The 26,201-nt window shown below is 45.4% G+C and overlaps 1 protein-coding gene across 2 annotated transcripts in view; it reads right to left on the minus strand.

The window, feature by feature from the left end:
• MNT (MAX network transcriptional repressor) overlaps positions 1-26,201 on the minus strand; it is an 88,660-nt gene that overhangs the window by 40,689 nt on the left and 21,770 nt on the right. Inside the window, exons 2-5 of one of the 2 annotated variants that reach the window (XM_070932053.1) lie at positions 10,484-11,060; positions 4,325-4,366; positions 2,976-3,056; positions 1,142-1,253 (exon numbers count right to left, since the gene is read on the minus strand). In XM_070932053.1, the coding sequence (XP_070788154.1) occupies positions 1,142-1,253; positions 2,976-3,056; positions 4,325-4,366; positions 10,484-11,060 (812 nt within the window). The remainder of the gene's footprint in view (positions 1-1,141; positions 1,254-2,975; positions 3,057-4,324; positions 4,367-10,483; positions 11,061-26,201) is intronic. The other variant, XM_070932054.1, reaches the window with a different exon arrangement.

Consider the following 26,201-nt stretch of genomic DNA (forward strand, 5'->3'; position numbering starts at 1 on the left):
TTCACCACTGTGCCTAAGGCAGGAATCCTTAGATCATCTCAGTCAAAGGGTTGTCTAATCTTTTCTTGAAAACCTCCAGTAATGGAGGACCCATGACTTCTGGAGGCAGGGAGTTCCGTTGCTTAACACAGGTGGTCCTCAACATACGACCACAATCAGGACTGGAAAATTCATTGTTAAACAGTACAGCTGTTAAGTTAGACGTCACATGACTCCCCCGGATTTTGCAAGTTTTTTTTTTTTTTTTGTCGCCACACAATCACCATTTGTGATCTTCCCTGCCAGCTTCCCCATTGACTTTGCTTGTTGGACGCTGGCTGGGAAGTTCACAAACGGCCACCATGCGACCACAGGATGCTGCAACCATCATAAATACGGTTGTCACATACCTGAATTGCATGTATTTATGACGGTTGCAGTATCCTGGGATCATGTGGTCCCCTTTTACGACCTTCTGACAAGTAAAGTCAATGGGGAAGCCAGATTCGCTTAACAACTGTGCCACTAATTTAACAACAGCAGTGATTCACTTAACAACGGTGGCAAGAAAGGTCGTAAAATGGGGGCAAAACTCCATTAACAACTTCCTTGCTTAGCAATGGAAATTTTGGGCTCAATTGTGGTCATAAATCAAGGACTCCCTGTACCTAATTTTTGAAAATGTCCCTTATCACATTCTTCTTCTCATATACATTAACCTATTATACATAGGGCCTTTTTTTTTTTCCTGTTCAAAATGTTCTCAGAAATTTACAGCGCCTGTCAACACACTATGATTTAATTAGTTATATGTAACAAACAAGAAATCTTTTGTCTGCTTCTCCTGAACTTTCCACCTACCAGGAAATAGACAGTGGGAAAATCCCTCCTAGCAGATGACATAATGTTAATTTCAATTATCTTTTGCTACCTACACAAGCCATTTCAATTTTTCAAAAAGGAGGAACGGTCAAAATTTAGCTGGTTTTCCCCAATCCACACAACTTCAGCTTCCATCATTCTAGGTCAAGGGGATTTTGAAACAGAAGTCCAAGACATTAGTCTGGATGAGACCAACAACTGGTGCTCACAATAGTTTTCTTCACACCTCAGAACAGAGTCAAAAAAACCCCACCAAAACAATCCATGTTGTAGGCCCTACCTGGATATATCTCAAGGCACTCCTTAGGACGCTGAGGTTTGAGGTTTTCTTGTCATCGACATTGGGGATGTTTCTTTTGAGGGTCTCAAAACATTCTTTCAAGTGGGCACGTCTATATAGAAACAAAACCCCAAATTTAGTCAGCCTGCAGAACAAACTTGATCTTGACTTTGATCAAAATGATATGCCGGTTGGCATGAAATGAGGAAACCATTGGGGGGCATGAGGTTTAAAAGTAGGGTCAACAACACAGGCCCTCAGTTCCCTTAATGTAGTATTTTTCAACCTTGGCCACTTGAAGATGTGTGTGGACTTCAACTCCCAGAATTCCCTTAGCTGGGAATTCATGCTGGCTAGGGAATTCTGGGCATTGAAGTCCACCCATCTTCAAGCGCCCATGGTTGAGAAACATCGGTGATCTCGGTGAATGTCTCAAAATAATTTTAAAGAAGTATTTTTAAATTGCTTCAAATTTTACAATATTTCAGGTGAATAGAGTTAACTTGCCTGAAATTCTTGTGCAAAACTGAATACCGTGTTTCCCCGAAAATAAGACCAGATCTTATATGTGATGGGAGGGGAGATCCTTACTCCCTCAGAAAGGGTCCGCAATTTGGGGGTCCTCCTGGATTCACGGCTATCCCTAGATAATCATTTGATGGTCGTGACCATGGGGGCCTTCGCACAGGTACGCCTTGTGCGACAGTTGCGCCCTTTCCTAGATCGGGATGCCCTTGCTACGGTCACTCATGCCCTTGTTACATCTCGGTTGGACTACTGCAATGCTCTCTACATGGGGCTGCCCTTGGGATGCACCCGGAGACTACAGTTAGTCCAGAATGCGGCCGCACGGGTTGTTACAGGGGCTTCTTGGTACTCCCGTGTGACACCTCTCCTGCGTGAGCTGCACTGGCTGCCGGTAGCTCTCCGGGTTCGTTTCAAGGTGCTGGTGCTCACCTATAAAGCCCTACATGGCTTAGGCCCGGAGTACCTGCAGGATCATCTCCTGCCTTCCTCCTACCGTCCTGTGCGCTCACACAGAGCAGGCCTCCTCAGGGTGCCGTCAGCCAGACAATGTCGGCTGGCGGCCCCCAGGGGGAGAGCATTCTCTGTGGGAGCGCCGACCCTCTGGAATGGGTTGCCCACCGGCCTCAGGACAGCCCCGGACCTCCTCTCCTTCCGTCGCGAATTGAAGACGTGGCTTTTTCACCAAATGGGCTGAATCCATAGGGGTGATTTCAAATAATTTTAATAATTTTTTAATTGATTTTAATTTAACTTTAAACCGATTTTAAATTGTTTATGTAATTCTCTGTTTTGTTTTGTTTTGTAAGCCGCCCTGAGTCCTACGGGAGAAGGGTAGCATATAAATTACATACATACATACATACATACATACTATTAATTTTTGCTCCAAAAATGCATGAGGGCTTATTTTCTGGTTAGGTCTTCTTTTGGGGGAAATACATTACTGAATGCATCCATCTGGCTGACAATCTTAACTGGGGCTTATTTTGGGGGGTAGGTCTTATATATTACAAGCATCCTGAAAAATCACACTAGGACTTATTTTCTGGTTGGGTCTTATTTTCGGGGAAACAGGGTAGTCTCAATGATGTTGATGATCTCATGCAATTTGGTTTTTTTAACAAAATGTTGTTTGTAGGAGGCACCAGATGCTTCTTAAGGTGACTAAATCCAGACCTAATGATTTAAGTTGTTGCAATGCTCAGGATTGTTGAAGCTAACTTATACATCTGAATGAAGCCAGTGGAGGTGTGGTAGCAGAACAGATAAAAGTCCCCACGCCCAAAGACGTAACACACACACACACCTGTAAACTTGACCTTTTGCACTGCCTTGCAAGAGTACAAAGTCAACAGAAGCTCCCGATAAGTCGCATCTCCTCCATTGCCTAATATACAAAAGGATTTACTTATTTATTAAATTTATTTGCCACCCATCTCGTTTTGAAGCAATTCAAAATGGGCGGATGCAAAATATTTTGCGGCCTACCCAACCTGTAGTCATTTGCTCAGGGCAGCTGACCTCATCTTAGAAATTACTCAGCTGAGATTCTTAAAATGTTAGCAGATGTTTTGGACATGCAGGGATGGATCTCGGAAAGGGGCAAATCATAGCAAAAAAAATAATTAAATAAGTGGCCATGACAGGCAGGGGCAAAATGTAGGTTTGGGGGAAGACACGTCGAGGTGGAGCATTGCAACTGATCAACTCAACAAATCTAAGGCACGGAATGAGAAGGTATTAAAATGAAAAAAGAGCGAAACAAACAGAAGAAAAAAAATGGTCAGCATTGCTGTGATCCAATACAGGAATTCTCATGGAATATATTCACTAAGGGTTAAACTGTAAGATTCTTAGTTTTCTCTTTAATTTGATTGGTTTTCTGCAGGCATTTCATTACCAGGCTATGTAAACTCATCAGTACAACCATCAGCTTGGAAATTGGAAACATAAAGGAGAATATTTGTAGCTCAGGGTTGAAATTAGCTCAGGGTTGTTACTACCAGTACTAGCACTGATGATGTTACCTAATTAGGGTAATGAAATGTCTGCGAGAAAGCAAGCAAGTTCAGAGAGCACCAAGGACCCCTCAATTGGAAATGAGGCCCAAAAATCATTTGAAGAGGGCATCTAACTTCTGGTTTGCACATAGCATGACTTGATACGGCATCCAAGTAGGCAAAAGCACCTACAGCAGGGGTCTCCAAATTTGGCAACTTTAAGACTTGTGGACTTCAACTCCCAGAATTCCTCCGTGTGTGTGTTCCTCTGCCATGGCTGGCAGAGGAATTCTGGGAGTTGAGGTCCACAAGTCTTAAAGTTGCCAAGTTTGGAGACCCCTAACTTACAGCTACTGCTTGCACAAAATTGGAGAGAGACAGATGAGGTAAAAAAAAGCAGACAAGCAGCTTCACGCTTGGTTTGTGTACTGACTTTGAGAAATGCAAACCAAAGATTAGTGCAAATCATGGTTTGGCATTGTGCCTTAACGGAACAGTTTCTTTTTTTAGGCACATTTGCAAACTACAATCCATATTCTCAAGAACCTTTGAAGGCTCAGAAAAAACAACTGGAAAACAACTTCTTGGAAAACTCAAACTTTCTCCAGTGTTATGTGGAAAGGTGATTGTTTTGGAATTTAAAAAAGGTACATACCTGTTCTTCTCCAATTTATTATGGACTTCTCGGGTGCCAACCCTAAAATACAGGAAAGGAAGGGGGGAAAATATCAGAAAAAAACATTGCAAAGTGTTGTTAAAATCAGTGGAAAGGAAGTATTTTATTTCATAAGGAGAGAAGAGATGTGCGTGTGTCTTGCACACTTACAGGTAGGTAGTCCTTGACTTATAACCACAATTGGGCTCAACATTTCCACTGCTAAGCAAAGCAGTTGTTAAGTGAGTTGCACCCCATTTTATGATTCTTTTGCCACAGTTGTTAAGTGAATACAGGTAGTCCTCGGTTTACAATAGCTCATTTAGTGACCATTTGAAGTTACAACAGCACTAAAAAAAGTGACTTAGGACCATTTTTCACACTTATGACTGTTGCAGCCTCCCCATGGTAACATGATCAAAATTCACATGCTTGGTGAACTGACTCATACTTATGACCATTGCAGTCTCTCGGGGAGGGTCTCCTTTTGTTAGCTTCAATAGGTAGCAATGGGGAAGCCAGGGTCACGTAACAACCTTGTAACTGACTTAACAACTGTAGTGATTCACTTAACAACTGTGGCAAGAAAGGTCGTAAAACGGGGCAAAACTCACTTCACAAATGTCTCACTTAGCGACAGAAATGTTGGGTTCAATTGGGGTCGTAAGTCGAGGACTGCCTGTACTGCAATCGTTAAGCAAATCTGGCTTCCCTCATTGCCTTGGCTTGTCAAAAGGTGGCTGGGTAGGTCACCCCGGGATAGTGCAACCATCATAAATACACACCAAGAACTCGAATTTTGATCATGTGACCAGGGAGATGCTGCAACGGTGGTAAGTGTGAAAAACTATGATGTTACAGGTTTCGGTGCTGTTGTAAACTTCAAGTGGTCACTAAACGAATGGTTTCAAGTCAAAGGCTACCTGCATCTTCTCCCTTCATTTTTCTGGAAGCAATTCGGAAGGATTGCAGACTCGTAACTGCTCATCGAGCCAAACACACCCAGTCCCACATCACAGACACGCAAGATGTGCATGGCGCACCGATTGCCATATCCTTGTTGCCCTGGTAACAAATGCATCTGTTGTTTGTAGGCAACCTGGTGAGGGAAACGCACAGCCCTCGCAGCCTCTGTTTCTGACAAGGAAAATCCAGGACACTAGAAATATGTCATCGTGATCACACAATGCGAGATTATTTTAGGAACCACAGGGAAACAAATCAGGCAAAAATGGAACTTCTCAGGAATTCTGGAGGCAATCAGACTGGATTTGGCATGAACTGTTACTTTAGCTCAGGGGTTCCCAGGCCGCGCGACCCCTACCAGGCTGCGGCCTGTTCGGAACCAGACCGCGGAAGCAGCAGGCGAGGGCACACGTGTGTAGCTCCACTTGTGCAAGCAGCAAGCGTGTGTGTCCACAAGTCCATTTACACAGATCTATTTGCACAAGTGGCGGGCCCGCCACTCACAAAAATGAAGCTGCGTGTCCTTGCCTGCATAACATTTTTGCCCTCCCCAGCCCCCAGGAGCACTCTGCAGGCCTCCCAAACCCTCCGCAGGCCCCATTTTTTGGCTTCCCAAACCCCTCACGTGTGGCGTTTTTGTCCTCCCCAGCCCCCAGGAGCACTCTGCAGGCCTCCCAAACCCTCTGCGCATCCAGTTTTTGCAAAAAAACCGGGCCCGTTTTTCGCAAAAACGGGACGCGCAGAGGGTTTGGGAGGCCTGCAGAGTGCTCCTGGGGGCCGGGGAGGGCAAAAAATTTATTTTCTTGTTTACCTCTTTGAAAGCTTGGTGCGTTTTATACTCCGATGCATCTTAAGAGTCTGAAAAATACGGCACATGCTCATGTGCACATTACTGGCTCTTCCCCCAACTGGTGTCTTTCACACATGCTGGGACTTCAGATCCCAGAATCCCCCTGCCAATTATGACAAAAGGCAGGGGGGATTCTGGGAGTTCCAGTCTCAGCCTATTTAGAGAGCACCAGGTTGGAGAAGACTGGTTGTTCTAGTTCAGACGTCTGCTCCCCACAATGGCCAGTTAAGAAAATTGCCGAAAACCACCTAACTCAAATGATCGTCCTTATACAATTTCAGCCATTGGCATTGGTACATATGATAGCTTTGGAACACTGAAAACTGGGACCAATTCTCTACAAATGAGTGGTTTGTTCCATGGCTCTCTCGATGTCAAAGACTGGGCAGCCATTTGTGTAGAATGGATGGAGGATTCTTGCACTGGGCAGGAGGTTGAACTAGAATAGCAGCTCCCAACTTTTTGGGCACCAGGGACCGGTTCTGTAGAGAGATGTTTTCCCGCGGACCAGAGAGGGGCGTGGTTTTGTGTTCTGCCTCCATCCCGCTGATGGGGCTTTGCTTGTTTGCGTGGCCCGGTTTCTGGCATGGCGTGGTGTGGCATGGTGCCAGTCTACCAGTGGTGGTATTCAGCCGGTTCTATCCGGTTTGGGTGAACAGATAGCAGCAGCTGCAGGAGGCTTCGCCTACCCATCCGGATGTCATCACGTCCCATTTTTGATGCTCTGCGCATGGGCGGAAGGCCCTGCGCATGCTCAGAGGTGGCACATGCACTCACATTTACGAACTGGTAGCGAAGGTAAGTGAATACCACCCCTGCAGTCCACGGATCATGGGTTGGGGACCTCTGAACTAGAAGATATCCAAGGCTATTCTATGATAAAGGATCTTAACGAGTGAAGCATGGGAAAATCTTCGTTCTGGGGAGTTTATTCTACTCTAACCTGGGATTCATTTTTTTTCATTTTCATTTTATTAGATTTATATACCGCCCTACTCCCGAAGGACTCAGGGCGGTGAACAGCCAGAAAGATAAAACACACAAACTACAAAATTTAAAAGACAATATAAAAACCTATTAAATAATTTGGCCCAAAACAATTTAAAACGCCCCTAATGTTTTCAAACCAATTTTAAAAGTTACAATTAAAAGGGAAAGTTAGGCCAGGCCAGCCTGTTGAAATAAATAGGTCTTGAGGTCACGGCGGAAGGTGCGTAAATCCGGGATCCTCCGTATCTCCTGGGGGAGCTCATTCCAGATAGCAGGTGCCCCCACAGAGAAGGCTCTCCCCCTGGGGGCCGCCAGTCAACACTGTTTGACAGGCGGCACCCTGAGGAGCCCCTCTCTATGTGAGCGTACTGGCCGGTGAGAGGCTATTGGTGGCAGAAGGCGGTCCCATAAGTACCCTGGTCCTAAGCCATGGAGCGCTCTAAAGGTGGTAACCAAAACCTTGAAGCGCACCCGGAAGATCACCGGGAGCCAGTGCAGCTCGTGCAGGAGAGGTGTCACATGGGAACGCCACGTCGCTCCTATAACCACCCGCGCGGCCGCACTCTGAACCAGCTGGAGCCTCCGGGTGCTCCTCAAGGGGAGCCCCATGTAGAGTACAGTAGTCCAGGCAGGAAGTGACAAGGGCATGAGTGACCATGCCTAAGGAGTCCTGATGCAGAAAGGGACGCAACTGGCGTATCAGGCAGACCTGATAGAAAGTCCTCCCGGCCACAGCCATCAAGTGCTCTTCTAAAGACAGCCGTGAATCCAGGAGGACGCCCAAGTTGCGAGCCCTCTTCGTGGGGGCCAATGACTTGCCCCCAATAGTCAGTGATGGCACCAACTTGACTATATTGGGACGCCAGAAACCACAGCCACTCAGTCTTGGCAGCTTGGCAGTCAAGCAGCTTCTTACAGATAGTCCTCAACTTAAACCACAATTGCTGGGGAACACCCAGTCAGGTAGGAGGGAAGGCTTCGAGCGTGGAATTAGCCTCAAATCCTTGCATAGCTGCAAGTGCTCCAGAACTGACACCCCTTAAGCTCCACAGAGTCCTATCTATGTGCTCCCAGTCAAAGATTGGCAATATGGGGAGATTCCTGTGTAATAGGCAGAAAGTAATACAGGGAGATTCCTGTGTAATAGGCAGAAAGTAATACAGGGAGATTCCTGTATAATAGGCACAAAGTAATACAGGGAGATTCCTGTATAATAGGCACAAAGTAATACAGTTGTATTTCGGTCTTTGTTGGTAATTCATTCCAGAAGATGCGCTGAATACTAAACCCAAAGGGTTTAGTGTCCCACTATATTGGCTGGAAGTAATAGCGAGTCACAAGGCAGCCGACATCAGCATGTTCTTCCTTGCGTGTCGGCCACCGGGAGAAAGATGAGCGCTGAGATAAGAGTTCTGCTTCAAATCCCACCAAATACTGAACTTGATGAATTTTGAAGCCGTCGAGTGCCGAGGGATGACTGTAGTTGGTTTGAACACCTACATGTGTGGATCTGGTTGCTCACACCAGACACCAATGGAAAAAGTCATCCTTAAGTAGTGCAGCCATTAAGTGGGGCATCACGTGACTGCACTGATTTTATGACCTTGTTTTGCGATGGTAGTTAAGGGACACTTCCCTGCCAGCTTCCCATTGATTTTGCTTGTCAGAAGTTGGCTGGGATGGTGATCATGTGACCCCGGGACAGTGCAAATGTCATAAATCCATGCCAGTAACTGAACACCCAACATACTAAAAAGCCGAGGCATCACCCTGCCAACAAAAGTGCGTATAGTCAAGGCTATGGTTTTCCCAGTTGCAATGGATGGCTGTGAAAGTTGGACCATAAGGAAGGCTGAGCGCCAAAGAATCGAGGCCTTCGAACTCTGGTGCTGGAGAAGACTCCCGCGAGTCCCTTGGACTGCAAGGCAATCCAACCGGTCAGTCCTAGAGGAGATCAACCCTGACTGCTCTTTAGAAGGCCAGATCCTGAAGATGAAACTCATATACTTTGGCCACCTAATGAGAAGGAAGAACTCACTGGAGAAGAGCCTACTGCTGGGAAAGATTGAGGGCAAAAGAAGAACGGGACGACAGAGAACAAGATGGCTGATTGGAGTCACTGAAGCAGTCGGCGTGAGCTTAAATGGACTCCGGGGGATGGTAGAGGACAGGAACGTCCTGGAGGAACGTTGTCCATGGGGGTTGCAATGGGTTGGACACGACTTCGCAACTAACAACAGCCGAACACCCAATCATGATCACATGATCATGGGGAGGTTGCAAGGATCAATTGTTAGTCAGTTTATTTAGTGCTGTTGTGTCTTAGGTGCCTAAATGAGGACTACCTATAGCTCGTTCTATCCCCCAAAATCTTTCTACTTTCAATGCACACAACCCCCTTAACCAAATCACTTCAAAACACAGAAGGGGATCTTGGGACATGTGTGAATATAGCCCATGGAACCACTTGGTTATGCAAGTTCAGGAGATGGATTAACTCCATAAGGTTAAGGATGCTGTGGGAATGCAGCCCCCGGATCTGTTGCTGCAGGGCAAACCACTCAGGAGTGATATTAATTATGAAGATGGCAGTGAGGATTATGATAATAATAATATTCTTTTCTCCCTTATTCTCATCCTTCCTTTCCATTCGACCTCTGACTGGACTGAAGGGAAGGCCATTTTATCAGGAAGGGACCAGATCCTTTTCAGTTCTGCCATACAGGTAGTCCTCGCCTTTCAACCACCATTGGGACTGGAATTTCTGTCAATGTCATTGCGTGATTGTATGTGAAATCGGACTGAAGTTTACAAAGATTTTTACCATGGTCATTAAGTGAATCATCAGTCGCTAAGCATATCGCACTGTCATTAAGCAAATCCAGCTTCTTCATTTCAATGCTTATTCAGGCATTTTTTTTGCCTGAAATTACCAAAAAGAAAAAAAAAGACATAAATCGAGGTCATAATATTGTAATTGGTAATAAATGCTGGGCGGTTTTGACTACAAATTGTCGTCGTATAACCACGAGGGTGGTACAGCCATCATAATGCAAGGACAGGTCATAAATCAATTTTTCCAAGGCTGTTGTAACTTCAAACAGTCATTAAACGAGCAGTCGTAACTCGAGGACTACATGTACCATGTTTCCCCGAAAATAAGACCCTGTCTTACATTTTTTTGACCCTGAAATAAGTGCTTGGCGTTATTGCCATGCGCTCAAAAGCCCGATTGGGCTTACTATCGGGGGATGTCTTATTTTGGGGGAAACAGGGTACTAACACACACACACACGCGCGCGCGCACACACACACACACACACACTGAGCTGCACAAAGGCCCTTCTACTCACCCGCCAGGTCTCTTCTTCTGCTCGCTGGGCTTGGCCTCTTCTGACGGGTTCACCTTGACATTGAGTGGTGGAGGCACATGATGCGGGAGGAGTGGCTGGTGGGCAGGTGGCTGGGGCTTGATTGGCGGCTGGGCCATGTGATGTGGGGAAATAGCCAAGACGGAGGTGGCGTAATGGGGCAGCTGGCTGGGGCTGGCCGAAGGGGGCGTGGGGGCCTTGATGTCTGGAAGAAGGGGCCCCGAAGTCTTCTGGATCACGGGGGCCATCAATGGAGGCTCCTTGCTGAGACCCATGTTTAACATGGGTGAGTGCCGCTGGATAAGTGGGGGGGACAAGGTACTCTGGGGGGCTGGCAGAGGGGGGCTGGTGACCACTGGGATGGGGATGACGGAAATGGGAGCTGCCAGGGAGGGGGGAAGAGGAGGGGGAGGAGCTGGAGTGGGCGGAGACAAAGGGCCGGCCTGGAGGTCATTGCGGGATTCTTCCGGCTGGGCGACGTGGTTAACCCTTTGCACGCTGGCCTTCTTCTGTTCCTGTTCACGCTCCTGGCAGAGTTTTTCATGTTTTTCATTTTCTTCTGAAAGAGAGAGAAAGAAAAAATACATATCTTTAATAAGCAATGTGCATGGTTCTATCTATTGTGAAGTCACTACAAGAGAATTTTCAAGAATCCACAATTTTTTTTTTATTTTTTTTTTTGCTTTAATTTATATGCCGCCCTTCTCCAGAGACTCAGTGTGGCTTACAATGCGTTAAGCAATAGCCTTCATACTTTTGTATATTTATACAAAGTCAGCTTATTGCCCCCACAATCTGGGTCCTCATTTCACCTACCTTTGAAAGGATGGAAGGCTGAGTCAACCTTGAGCCTGGCGAGATTTGAACTTGCAGTAATTGCAAGCAGCAGATGTTAATAACAGTGTGCTTTAGTCCACTGTACTACAGGCTCTTCCAATTTGCGGCTTGTTACTCAGATACACGAGATTTTTTTGTGAGCTGATGCAAACGGGAATGAGAAAGGGGTCAACGGAAGACTACCAACCTCTGGCCCAAAGGGATTCCCATCTGGATCTGATCCCCAAAAAGAGCAAACTGAAAAGTGTCTCACTTATTAGCATTCTTGTGTTAATCCCATCCTTTCATCCACAGGTAAAAAACTGCTAGTCCACAGGATTAAAGTTTGTTTTATTCTCCCTAATGGCTTTTCTGGTGCCAGCCTTTCTAATCAACACCAGTTGATGCTATCAGCCCTTTCTGTCACTTTTAATTAATAACTAACCTTTTAAGATATTTTGAAATATTACTTCAAGAACCATGCTGATAGCTCTTAGTTGTCATTTGGTATGAGGCATCTATTAAATAATAACTTGGTGCTTTCTGAGCTTGGCTGCCTTCTTGCTGGTGTCTCATGACCCAATTAGGAAACACTACAAGTAGTCCTCGACTTATGACCACAACTGAGCCCAATGTTTCTGTTGTTAAGTGAGTTTTGCCCCATTTTACAACCTTTCTTGCCGCTGTTGTTAAATGGATCACTGCAGTTAATAAGTGAGTAATCTGGTTGTTAAGTGAATCTGGCTTTCCCGTTGTTTTTCCTTCGTCAGAAGGTCGCAAAAGGGGATCACGTGACCTTGGGACACAGCAGCGGTCATAAGTATGAACCAGTTGCCAAGCATCTGAATTTTGATCACATGATTATGGGGATGCTGCAAAGGTCATAACTGTGAAGAACGATCGTAAGTCACATTTATCAGGGCCGTTGTATCTTTGAACTTTCACTAAATGAACTGTTGTTAAGTCGAGAATTTACTGATGTGCTCTCCATCATCATCATCATCCCATCCACTGTTGATATTATACAGTTGGGTCAGGAAACAACCGAACACAGACAGCACCAAGGATTTCACAATTCAACCATGGCCTACAAATATTTTCTTCTGTTGGAATCTATCTACTGTATTTTTCGGAGTATAAGACGCATCTCAGTTTTTGGGAAGGAAAATAAGAAAAAAAAATTCTGCCTCTGCCTACCAGCATCCATCGGTATTCATCTGAGTAGCATCCTGTCACTGTGTGAGAGAGTTGAGGGCTGTTTGGAAACTGAAACAGTATTTGCTGTGTGAGCAACAAGGAAGGAGACAGCAAGGAGCCTGGGCGTGGCTTAGCTCAACTGTTCTAAACTGAAATTGAAATTCCTCTCCTCTGCTTGTGTTCTGCTTGTATTTACTACCATGTTGGAAAACCTGCTTTTGGTATTGTATATTTACTTCAGGTGTTATATTATATAAAAAAAGAAGTTATTGAATCCTGCTGAATCAGTTACTTGTGTGTGCTTTCTGGATGTGATTGCTGCTGCAAACTCTGATAGTCCTTGCAGCAAATAGCGAACAGCCAGGTCAGTTTCAGCACATTATTGCAGCCTGATTCAACATGAGCAGCTGATTGGCGGGTGGATCAGCCTCCCGGAATACTTCCAATCAACTGTTCCAGGCTGCAAGGATTGCCACAGACCATCGCCTTCTCCATGTCTTGTGTTTTTGGCTACATTTTGTGTGTAAGACGCACACCCTCTTTTAGGGGGGGGGGAAAGTGTCTTATAACTCCAAAAAATACAGGTATATACTACTAAAAAACTCTTCTATCTATATATTATTAAAACTCTCTGGTCTATTTGTAACATCCAACTGGGTGAAATTGGAGGGTATAGACTAGAGCAGCGATGACTAACCTTTTTGCTGTCACGTGCCAAAAGCGGAGGGAGCGGGGGGGGGTTTGTGTGCGTGTGTGCCCATACCCATAATTCAATGTGCCCCGCCCCTCCACGCATGCACGAGCGACCCACCACCGCGCTCCCCGTGCTTTTGGCACGTGATGGCACGATGGGCCTGATAGGCCCGTTTTTCGCCCTCCCCAGGCTCCAAGAAAGCCTCTGGAGGTCAGAAATGGCCCATTTGCCGACTTCCAGTGGGACTGCAAGTCCCGTTTTTTCGCCCTCCCCGGGCTCCAGAGGCTTTCTAGGAGCCTGGAGAGGGCAAAGACGGGCCTTCCCCACCCCCCCAGAGGCCCTCCGGAGGCTGGAAACATCCTGTTTGCCAATTTCCAGTGGGCCCGGAAGAAAAATCAGATGCACGCGCCGGAGCTGAGCTAGGACAATGCTCGCATGCCCACTGATATGGCTCCACGTGCCACCATAGGTTTGCCATCATGGGACTAGAGCAACAATGGATTGAACCAAGGTAATTCAAATGGACTAACTTACATAATGCCAGAACCCATGACTCCCGTGGGAGTGAAATTTGGAGAAACTGTGATTACATCAGCATCACTGCGTCTTCCAATGACGCTTCCCAGAAACCTGTCAGTTTTGTGGCACAAGGGTAGACAGGAGGACACTATCCACTGCTCTCGTTCTCACCTCCCTCTGACTCCTCCATCCATTGGCTGATTTGACAGACCACTAACATTTATTAACTTGTCTAATAAATATTGATCAAATATTTGTCCTTTACTCAAAAGGCTTTGTTTTTCCCCCGAAAATTTTGTTGCTGGGTTAATTTGGGGCAAGATAATTTCCCAGATTTTTAAACATCACTGGGCCAACAAAATATAATTTAGTTTACCAAAGTGAACAATAAAACCCAGAACTCATTTGTTGTGTTGGATCAATTCATAGATATTAGGAAACAGAGTGGGTACACTAATCTCAGAATTCAATGAGTGGTTTTCCTCACCTCACAGAAACTTCTGGACCAAACTCATGTCTAAGGGGGGTTTCACCAATGATCATTAAGCAGCCATTTATTTTCAACATAATCCTGATTGATCTCAAAAAAGAATCTGAACATCTAACATCAAACGCCTATGCAGTCGTTTGATAAACCAGATTTAACGGGAAGTTGAAGCCCAAAAACTCCCAACGAGATTCATTTAAGCCTAAAGACTTTCAAGAAAATCTGACCTGCTTAACTACAAAAACTTCACTACGCTGATGGAAAGAAAGTCATATTCTTAACTTACAAACTGCACAAGGGAAATTCATCTCGCACTTTAAGTTTTAATCACAGAGAGATTGCAGTCCTCAATTTTTGAGCAGAAACACAGCAGAATTAGCAGAGGACAGGGGTCAAAAAAAGTCAAGGCGATGACCGTGACAGTGTGACCACGGCCCTGCCCTCTGTATATGGGGCATGGTTTAAACCACATCACTGCCACCACCATCTTGAATTTTCTGACCCACTCTAAGGAAACCCAAGCGCAGATCTGGACAAAAGTCACCTTGACATGCTAGTAGACTTCTAGATCAGTTTTCCCCAACACTTTAAGATGAGTGGACTTCAACTCCCAGAATTCCCCAGCCAGCATGGCTAGCTAGGGAATTCTTGGAGTTGAGGTCCACCCAATTTTATCTTGAGCTGAAATGGACTCCAGAGGATGGTAGAGGATAGGAAGGCCTGGAGGAATATTGTCCATGGGATCGCGATGGGACGGACATGACTTCCCAACTAACAACAATAACATCTTCATCTGCCAAGGTTGGGAAACGCTGCTCTCGAAATTTTCTGGATTTCCAGAGAAAAATTGTAGACTACAGGAGCACCACTCAGGTGACCCTGAGGACACAGATAAACCTCCAAGTGCTTCAACGACCCCCTAAAAGGATGCAAATGACCAGCTGTCTGCAAGGAATATAAACCCTTCCATTTCCCCACTATCCTGTCAGAGCTGAAGAAGCTTCTTGGATTAGAAGTGAAACGTCTTCAAAGAAAAAACAAGAAAGTCCATTTGCCTCCTGAAAAAGCACCTTTGGGACAACCATGACCTGGAGGACTGCAGACTTTTTGCTCTAGAAAAACTGCAATGATTCAATGTTCTCCCTCCCATCTAAAAAATAAAAAAAATGTTTTTTTCCCCTCCATGTTTGCAAGTTATGAGTATGACTTGCCTGATTTCCAAGATGCACATTTTAAGATTTTTTTTCCAGATTCATGAACTGCTACACTCAGGATATGCCAACTGCTGGGATAGGCAGTGAAGGTCAAATTTAGGTGGAGCTGCTTCCTCCAAGGTCAAAATTTCATCTCCCAGCTTGAAGGTGTGAAATGTGACCTTCGTACCCGGGAATACAGAGAGCAACCACCGATCTCAGAAAGGACGTAGCTGCTTTAAAGAGTTGCAGAGATGTGCTACAATCCTGCCCCTAAATAATTCAGAGAAGCTTTTAGGAATCAAATCTGTAGATTGCTTGATCCTATGTGAACCCCCCTACTTGTGTAAACACACATTTACACTTTCAAAATAATCATACTCAAATTTCTTCAGAAGGAAAAGGGTTTGTCCGGCTACTTCCCCTGTTCCGCCCCCTATTATGGTAGAGGGTGAACAACATTTTGAGGTTCAGGAAATTCTTGACTCTAGGAAATTCCAAGGGGCCACTCAGTACCTGGTGGCTTGGAAACACCTCCCCTTCTCACACAATGATCGGGTTCACAAAAAACATGCCTGTAAATTAGTACGTATATTTCATCAATTGTACCCTGAAAAATCTCATTGATTTTATGTTTCCTTTGTCCCCTCTTCCCTCTTTTGTTTTCTTTCAGGTGGACTTCCCATTTTTTCTGGGGGGGAGGCATGTCAGGTCCCAGATATTTCTACAGGGATGCTGGCATTTTGGTGGGAGGAATGGAGTGATCTGTATATGAAGTTTCTGTTTGTTTCCAGTTTCTGTTTCCTGCATTACTGTGCTAATCTCTATATGAAGTTTCTGTTTCTGTTTCTTGCATTACTGTGTTAATCTCTATATGAAGTTGCTGTTTCTGTTTTCCTGCAATGATGTACTGCGGGAGGGGCTTGGTTAGCATTGCTCTAAATAGCTGGTCTTAAGTGAGAAGCTTCAGTTGTTGCCTAGATCCAGGGATGAAATCCAGCAGGTTCTGAAGAACTGGTAGCGGAAATTTTGAGTAGTTCGGAGAACCGGCAAATGCCACCATGGCTGGCCCCAGAGTGTGGTGGGAATGGAGATTTTGCAAAATCCTTCTCCCAGGAGTGGGGAGGGAATGGGGATTTTGCAATATCCTTCCCCTAGAGTGGGGTAAGAATGGAGATTTTGCAGTATTCTTCCCCTGGAGTGGGGTGGGAATGGAGATTTTACAGTTTCCTTCCCCTGCCATGCCCACCAAGCCACACCACATCTACCAAGCCACGCCCACAGAACCAGTAGTAAAAAAATTTGGATTTCACAACGGCCTAGATCTCTTGTTGTCACAAACCTTCCAATAAAAGCTCCTTTTGGAACCGCTGCAGTTTCAAGAGTCCTGCTTTCTTGGGAAGTTTGGAGAGGCAAGATCTTACAACAAGGTTCTATTTTGGCTTTCGAGCTATTCCATGCGCTTATAAATGATTTGGATGAAAAAGTTAGAGCAGTCTAACTATATAAATTGTCTGGACTTCAACTCCAAGAATTCTCCAGCCAGCTGACATCTCAAAATTGCCGAGGTTGAGAAATGTATTAAATTAGATAATACGATAATCGTGTTTGTAAATGAGTCAAAGACAGGAGGAGTAGCAAACACCTTAGATAAGAGTATAATCATTTCGGAGTATCTTGACAAGCTGGAACAATGGGCAGAAACCAGGAAGATGAATTTTATAACAAGGCTAAAGCCAATATCCTACACACAGGTAGGAAAAATAAAGACTAAGCATATCTCATGGCCGATAGGCAGCAGCACACACAGAAAGGATCTTAAGTGAATCACCAGCTGAACATGAGACCAGTGTGATGCAGTTACAGAACAAGCAAACACAGTCCTAGATTGTATCAACAGATGGCCAAAGCCAAGATCAAGGGAAGACATTGTTCCTTTCTATCTTATTTGATGAAATCACAGCTAGAACTGTGTGTATGGTTCTTGACAGGGCATTTAGGGTATACCCATTCAGAGGAGAGTAGCTGAGATGATGAGCTGTTAGGTTGTTAAGTGCATCATTGCAGTTGTTAAATTAGTAACCCGGTTGTTAAATTGTTGTGGCCTGTCAGCGGCCTATGCAGACTGTAGCTGATTCCGACAACGAGGAGGCTGGTGTGGTGCTGCGCCAGCAGCCTGTGCAGCTGGCGCTCGAGTTGGACAGTGAGGAGGCTGTAGAACATGTGGTGCCAGAGGCAGGGATTCAGCCAGGGCCTTCAGAACCTCCTTTAAGTGAAGAGGACAAAGAGGAGGAGCCTCTTCTTGATGCACGGGCATGCAGAGCTGCCAAAAGGCAGAAGTGGCTCCTCAGGAGGAGGTCTCCTCGAGAGTAAGGCTTGGAGCTAATTGGCCACTCCCTTAGCCTATTTAAGAAGGAATGCCACTTGCAACAAGCTGTAGAGAACAACTTTAGTTCACTCTCCTTCGCGTCTGCAAAATTGCTTCTGGGCTTTCTGCCAACTCTAGTAAGACAGTAAGACAGTATTAACAGCCTTTTTGATAAAGACTAAGTTATTTGGGTAAAATAAGCTTTGTATAGAATTTGTGTGTGCTGCGTTCTTTGGGGTCCGTAGCTGGGGCAGAACATAAGTGAATTTATGTTGACTTCCCCTTTGACTTTGCTTGCCGGAAGGTCTCAAAAGGGGTTTGCATGACCTCGGGACACTGCAACCGTCATAAACATGAGCCCCTCGCCAAGTATCTGAATTTTGATCGCGTGACCGTGGGGATGCTGCAACAGTTGTAAGTGTGAAAAATGGCCATGTCACTTTTTTCGGTGCCATTGTAACTTCAAACCATCACTAGACAAATGGTTGTAAGTTAAGGACTACCTATATTTTAAGATCTATCATCTAAAACTTTGGGGGGGGGGGATTTTTCAGCATTGCCCTGAAGGCAAGACAAAAAAAAACCTACAACAGATTTACATTACAATGAAGCAGGTGACAATTCAACATCATAAAAAAATCCTAATAATAATAATAATCCTAACAGAGGTAATGCTTAATTTACGGCCACAATTGGGATTGGAACTTGCATTGCTGAGTAACGCAGTCATTAAATGAGTTATGCTCACTTTCACAATCATTAAAATGAATCACTATGGTCATTAAGTGAATCGTGTTTCCCTGAAAATAAGACCAGGTCTTATATTAATTTTTGCTCCAAAAGACGCATTAGGGCTTATTTTCTGGTTAGGTCTTATTTTGGGGGAAATACGGTACTAAATGCACCCATCTGGCTGACAATCTTGACTGGGGCTTATTTTTTTGGGGGGGGTAGGGCTTATATCATGAGCATCCTGAAAAATCATGCTAGGACTTATTTTCTGGTTGGGTCTTATTTTCGGGGAAACAGGGTAGTTGCCAAGCAAATCCTGTTTACTCCATTGAGCTTGCTTCTCAGAAGTTGGCTGCGAAGATTGCAAATGGCATTCATGTTGACTTGTGACACTGCAATCGTCGTAAATACCTGCTGGCTGCCAAGCACAGATTCATAATCACATTGACCACAGGGACAGTCATTAAGTGCAAGGACCTGTCACTTTTCTTTTTAGCACCACCGTAACTTTAAACGGCATGAAACCAATTGTAGTAAATGGAGGACTACCTGTAAGAGCCATTCAACAGATTGTCTCTGAAGATGGTGGACTCCTTCGACCAAAAGTGGAATATTCTAGTAATGGAAACACGCACAAGGCATTGGGTGGACTGGATCACTGGTCCCCAATCTTTCTGGCTCAGCAGAGGCGGGGACGGGGGAGAGAAGATGGTTTTGCACGCACGGTCTTGCCCACCCCTTCCATTGCCTGGTTCCAAATGGGCTGAGGCCCAGCTCCCGGTCACAAACCAGGGGTTGGAGACCCCTGGATTAGATGATCTTCAAAATCCTTTTCCATGTTATCATCCAGTGTTTCGATGATTCAACAGGATTGGTTAAAAAAAAAAATCTGGAATACCTGGATCCTGTGCTGGTATCTATAAGTGCATGGATAATAACTCTCTAATTCAACACCCAGTTTTTATATTAAAAAGACTAGAAAGAGTTTATGACAACATAATCCCACATCAATCTCCCACATCAACCTCCAGGAACTGGTGTTCGAAGCTACGCTGCCTCTAGACAAGGAGGATCCATGCTGGATCACAGTCAGGTAAAGGCTTAGCACCTAAATATTGAATTTTAATCCAGTTCGTTTTTTGTGGCTTAAGCTGTTGTGCAAGGGGTTTAATTAGTGCATAGTTTGGCATATTGTGCCAATTTAGAAAATGAATCAATTAAGCCATCATCAGGGTCAGGGGTGGTGTGAATGCAAGCTATGATATTAAATCCTGTGGCCAGAATTGTCAGGGAAGGTTTTAATCCGGTTTTCTCCAAATTGACCTTTTCCAGATAGGTAAGAACTATCCTATCTCAAGAACGCCAGGATGGGAACAGTGATTTAAAACCAGACTTCCTAACCCTCTCTAAAGAATAATACTGTTTGATTTTACCAATCAATCTTGAGTCCAGTCCCGTGTCTTTGCTTTGGAGAGTAATATCAAATAAAAGGTACCTAAGGTCCATCAAATTTCCTAAAACCAACATCCAGGATGATGATATACAGTAATAAAAGGAAAAAAATATATAGATTTCTACATTCCTTCACTTTCTGCCTCTCCTTGTAATGGCACGGCCCAGTAGGACAAGCTGCCCAACCAAATTCTGCTACTTGCCATTGATTCTGGAGTCAGTGCCTAAAGGTAAAGGTAAAGGTTCCCCTCACACATATGTGTTAGTCATTCCCAACTCTAGGGGGCAGTGCTCATCTCTGTTTCAAAGCCGAAGAGCCAGCGCTCTCCAAAGACGTCTCCGTGGTCATGTGGCCGGTAGGACTAAAGGCCAAAGGCGCACAGAACACGGTTACCTTCCCACCAAAGGTGGTCCCTATTTTTCTACTTGCATTTTTTACGTGCTTTCAAACTGCTAGGTTGGCAGAAGCTGGGACAAGTAACGGGAGCTCACCCCGTTACGCGGCACTAGGGATTCGAACCGCTGAACTGCTGACCGCGTCCCGTAGTCAGTGCCTAGAGATAGGTAATTTACATTAAAAGTCACTGGGAGCACTCTTTATTCTGAAAACCAGGGTTACTGTGTTGTGGGAAGCCAGGCAGTTCTTATTTATTGAACAAATTATGGATTAGAGCAGGGGTGTCAAACTCAAGGACAGTGGACCGAATCTGGTCCGCGATGTGGTTGGATCCGGTCCGTGGAGCCATCCTGGAAAATGTAACGGGCCGGCCCACGTCGCTTAGGCCCAGTCTACCCAATGTGGCTTCAGCTCAGTCTATCCAATGTGAAGAGGAAACATTAGGCCAGCATGGCTTCGGCCCAGTCTACTCAGTGCGAAGAGGAAACATGCCAGCAATTTGGGGAGTGGCGTCAAGATGGCCACGCCCACCCAGTCGGCCACACACACACACACACACACACCGAGGTCAACCACAGTCCTGATGCGGCCCGCAATGAAATTGAGTTTGACACCCCTGGATTAGAGAGATGTATGAGTCTCGACATAAACTGTTATAACTCCTACCCTTAAAACGATGCTATAGAGCACTGCACACCAGAACAACTAGACACAAGGTTGGTAATTTTACCAACCTCGGAAGGATGGAAGGCTCAGTCAACTATGAGCCTGTCAGGATCGAACTCCAGGCTGTGGGCAGAGTTTGTCTGCACCACCAGGGTTCCTCCACTAAGGACTAAGGAGAAATTTCCAGACAGTGAGAACAATTAATCAGATTAAACAATTAATCAGAACGGCTTGCCTTCAGAAATTGTGGGTGCTCCATCACTGGAGGTTTCTAAGAAGAGACTGGACAGCCATTTGTCTATCATGGTATAGGGCCATGATGGCGAACCTATTGCACATGTGCCATACGGCACACCAGCCTTCGCTCCAGCCTAGCTCCACCATGCATGGACGCATGCCTCCCAGCCAGCTGGTCTTTGAGTCTCTGCCGTGCATGCACGGGGGGGGGGTGGCATGCACAGGGGTATGTGCAGGTTGTTGCAGGAGGCTTTTCAGGCCCAAAACGGAGAGTCCTGCACCAACCTGAAAGCCAAAAGGGGGCATGGGGGCACCACACGTGACCCCCTGCACCCCATTTTGGGCCTGGAAAGCTTCCTGCACCAACCTGGAAGCCAAAACAGGGCACCGGAGGGGGGGGAGCAGGGCACATGAGCGGGGGGGCATGTGTGGGTGACGCAGGCGCATACGTGAGGGGCGCATGCTCGTGTGGGCACTTGCATTGCATTTTGGGGGTTCGGGCACACGTGTGTGCATTCACGCATGCGTGCTTTGGGCACTGGGCACCAAAAAGGTTAACCATCATTGGTATAGGGTCTCCTGCTTGGACAGAGAGTTGAACAAAAGCCTTGGTGGCGCAGCAGACTAAACTGCTGCTAAAGTAGCACTTAGCTGCCAGCTGCCTGCAATTACTGTGAGTTCGAATCTCACCAGGCTCAAGGTTGACTCAGCCTTCCATCCTTCTGAGGTAGGTAAAATGAGGACCCAGATTATGGGGGCAATAAGCTGACTTTGTATGAAAAAGAACACCGCTGGGGGGGGGGAAAAGCCCTACTAAGCAGGTATATGCAAAAGTATGAAGGCTATTGCTTAACGCATTTTAAGCCGCCCTGAGTCTCCGGAGAAGGGCGGCATATAAATCGAACCAATAAATAAATAAATAAACTAGAAGACTTCCAAGGTTCCTTTCCAATTCTGTTATTCTGTTATCCCCAAGCCCAGCTTTCTGTAATCTTTACCGCTCGACATGATGCAAGCCTGCATGTCCTGTCTGGCCCTGTTTATTTAAAACACAAGACAAGACCAGCAGCCAGATAGGTTAAAAGGGAACTGCAGCCAGATCATTTCTCTACCTTTGTCTGCAACAGCCAGACTCTGCTGACTTACCTTCATTGACTTCTGAAGTTTCACCTCTAAACATATCTGAGATTAACCTGTTTCAGCACTTTTGAAAGCTATAGACATTTTTCATTTTTTTAAAAAATCAAGGCTAAGATTCGGAACGTAGGCAAAGTCAGGTTTCGGAATTCACAATTTCTCCCAATGCTAATACCTGCGATAAATTGAATTTGGGGATCTTCTGGCTAGAAATCAAATTATGGCAAAGGGCAATCTTGGAGATGGTGATAAAGGTAAACATTAAACCGTAGTTTGTTGACTGAGCTCCATTGTTCAGCCCTACATTGTGAATAAAGCCAAAATGAGTGCAGAGAAGAGCAACTAAGAGGAGTAGGGGACTGGAGCAGTGGTGAAATGTAAATTTTGCTACTACCGGTTCTGTGGGCGTGGCTTGTGGGGGGTAATATGACTCAGTGGGCGTGGCCAACTTTTTTTTTTTTTTAACTTTTAAAACCATTTTTCTACAACCTCTTTGGCTGAAGAGGATATAGAAAAAATGCTTTTAAAAATAATAAAAAAAAGCCTCTGATGATTGCGCGGCTCAGCTGGGCAATAAGGGGGGGGGCAAGGATTTTTGCTACCGGTTCTCTGAACCACCCGCCTCCATTGCTACCGGATTGGGCGATCTGGTCCGAACTGGGAGCATTTCACCCCTGGACTGGAGGCTAAAACATTTATTTATTTATTTATTATTCGTGTTTCTATGCCGCCCACTCTCCGAGGACTCTGGGCGGCTTACACCAAAGACAGTATACTAAATAGCATATTGTCCCCAACAATCTGGGTCCTCATTTTACTCACCTCGGAAGGATGGAAGGCTGAGTCAACCTTGAGCCTGGTGAAATTTGATCTGCTGAACTAGCAGTCAGCTGAAGTAGCTGCAGTACTGCACTCTAACCTCTGTGCCACCTCGGCTCTTATAACATACGAAGAGGTTGCAGGAACTGGGCATGGCTAGTCTAGTGACCATGGGAAGGACCATGGGAGACATGATAGCAGTGTTCCAATATTTGAGGGGCTGCCACAGACAGGAGGGGGGTCAACCTATTTTCCAAAGTTTTCCAAACTTGCCTTCAGAAGTTTTCAAGAAGAGACTGGACAGCCATCTGTCAGAAATGGTCTAGGGTCTCCTGCTTGAGCAAGGGATTGGACTAGATGACCTACAAGGTCCCTTCCAACTCTAAACCTTCTAAACCATGAGTCACAATGGCTAGATTTTCACACAATACACCCGGTCACAACTGAGAACCCAGAATAGCTGGGTTTTCACACAACACCCTAAGCCCAAATTAAACAACTCATGGGATGCCTTGATGTGACGGTTGAACTTAAGGCATTCTCTTAAGGTTGGTTAGAAAATAAGTTGGAACACAGCTGGCTGAAGTCTTGCATCTGTAATCAAATTCTTCTTTTACTGTATCAGAACCGACCTTTGTCCAAATACCAGATGGAGACTGAATTCAAGAGGAAGAACCACTGTTCCTACTGCCGGTTATAACCCCAGTCAATGCTGGAGTCCCAATTCTAATCCAGGGGTCTCCAAATGTGGTAACTTTAAGACTTGTGGACCAGCTGGCTGAGAAACTCTTAAGAGTGGTCCTTGTTTTCTTGCAGACATTTCATTACCCAAACTACCGTATTTTTCAGAGTATAAGACGCACCTTTTCCCCCCCTAAAAGGGGGTGAACATTTAGGTGCGTCTTATACACCGAATGTAGCCCCGCCCACCTACTGGCCCCCACCCTTTGGCCTCTGCCTCCCAGCAGTTTACTTTTCTTGAAGCAAACAACAAGAAAAAACAGCTCCTTTCAGCTTCAGCACAACCTAATTAGCACAAGTTGATTGGATCGGCCCCCCGACTCTCAGCTGATTTGCTCTCATCTGTTTTGCGCAGGGCTCTGCTGCAAAGAAGTAAATTGCTGGAGCAGATTCTTTTTTTTCCTTGTGCTAATCAAGCTATGTTGAAAACAAAACTGGAAGTAAAGCAGGCTGTTTGCTGTTTGCTGCAATGAGGCAAAATTGCTCAGAGCAGAGGCAGATTTCTTTTTCTTCTTTTCCTCACCAAAAAAGATAGGTGTGTCTTTTACTCTGAAAAATACGGTAGGTAACGTCATCAGTGCTACCAAGAAGTAAGGTTTACTCTCAGTTTCTCAGACTTGAAGCTGCCAAGTGTGGAGACCCTTAGCTTAGCCGCAAGGCAACCCAACTCAAAAGAGGTCCCCCACACAAGCATTGAAAAGTGAACTTTTGCATTTTGTCTAAAAGCCGACCGGTAACAACCCCATTAAAAAAGGAATGGCCCAAGGCAACCCTTGGTGAAAACAGTTATAAATGTGATGATTGGTCATAGGTCACTGTTTTCAGTACCCATTTTGACTAGTTTCTACAGCTAGTCCTCGATTTATGACTACAATTGAGCTGAGAATTTATGTTGCTAAGTGAGGAATTTGTCAAGTGAGTTTTGCCCCATTTTACGACTTGTCTTGCCACATGTGTTAAGTCAGGGGTGGGCAAATATGGCCCCTTTATGACCTGTGGACTTCAACTCCCAGAATTCCTGAGCCAGCTTGGCTGTCTCAGGAATTCTGGGAGTTGAAGTCCACAGGTTGTAAAAGGGCCACAGTTGCCCACCCGTGTTAAGTGAATCACTGCAGCTGTCAAGCTAGTAACATGGTTGTTAAATGAATCTGACTCCCCCCCACTGACACTGCTTGTCAGGAGGTTGCTGAAGGCAGTCACATGACCCCAGGACATTGCAAGCGTCATAAATATGAACCAGTTGCCAAGGGTCTGAATGTAAATCACATGACTATGGGGATGTTGCAGTGGTCATAAGTGTGAAAAATGGTCATAAATTACTTTTTTCAATGCCGTTAGTAACTTTGAACGGTCACTAAATGAACTGTTGTATGTCGAGGACTACCTGTAATAGCAATAGCGTTTAGACTTATATGATCTTATATATGAGCCTGACTAGGTGGCTCAGTGGCTAAGACACTGAGCTTGTCGATCATAAAGGTCGGCAGCTCAAATCCCTAGTAAAGGTCTCCTGTACGAGCAGGGGGGTTGGACTAGATGACCTCCGAGGACCCTTCCAATTCTGTTACTGTTACCACAGCGTTTTACAGCACTCGCTGGGTGGTTTACATTGTAGAAGCATTATTTACATATTGTCTCCAACAATCTGGGTCCTCATTTTACTGAGCTCGGAAGGATGGAAGGCTGAGTCAACCTTGAGCCTTGTCAGGATCGAACTCCTGGCTGTGGGCAGACTTTGCCGGCAATCCTGCCCTTGCGCCACTGTGCCAGCTGGGCTCAAAACATGATTGTAATTCAAGGACTACCTGTAACTTCTTCATATTAGACTAGTGATTAATTCAAGCTCACTTCATCCAGAGGAAGGAACTACTCGTTGTGGTACCTCTGCTCTATCACTACTCTAGAGAAGGAAGCATTGCAGGTAGTCCTTGACTTACAATCACAATTGAGCCTAACATTTTTGTTGCTAAGCAAGACAGTTAAGTAGGTTCTGCCCCATTTTACGATCTTTTTGCCACAGCTGCTAAGTTAATCACCACCGTCGTTAACCGAATCATGCAGTCATTAAGGGAATCGGACTCCCCCTCCCCCCCTTTGACTCTACTTATTAGCAGCCAGCTGGGAAGGTGGCAAATAGTGATCACATGACCCCAGGACAACGCAACCGTCAAAAATCAAAAGCAACCATCAAAAAGAGCTGAGGTGGCGCAGTGGTTAGAGTGCAGTACTGCAGCTACTTCAGCTG

The sequence above is a fragment of the Pituophis catenifer genome, unplaced genomic scaffold (assembly GCF_029215685.1).
Source record: "Pituophis catenifer annectens isolate HBS135680 unplaced genomic scaffold, rPitCat1.0.hap2 SCAF_1, whole genome shotgun sequence".
In the NCBI taxonomy this organism is placed as follows: domain Eukaryota; kingdom Metazoa; phylum Chordata; class Lepidosauria; order Squamata; family Colubridae; genus Pituophis; species Pituophis catenifer.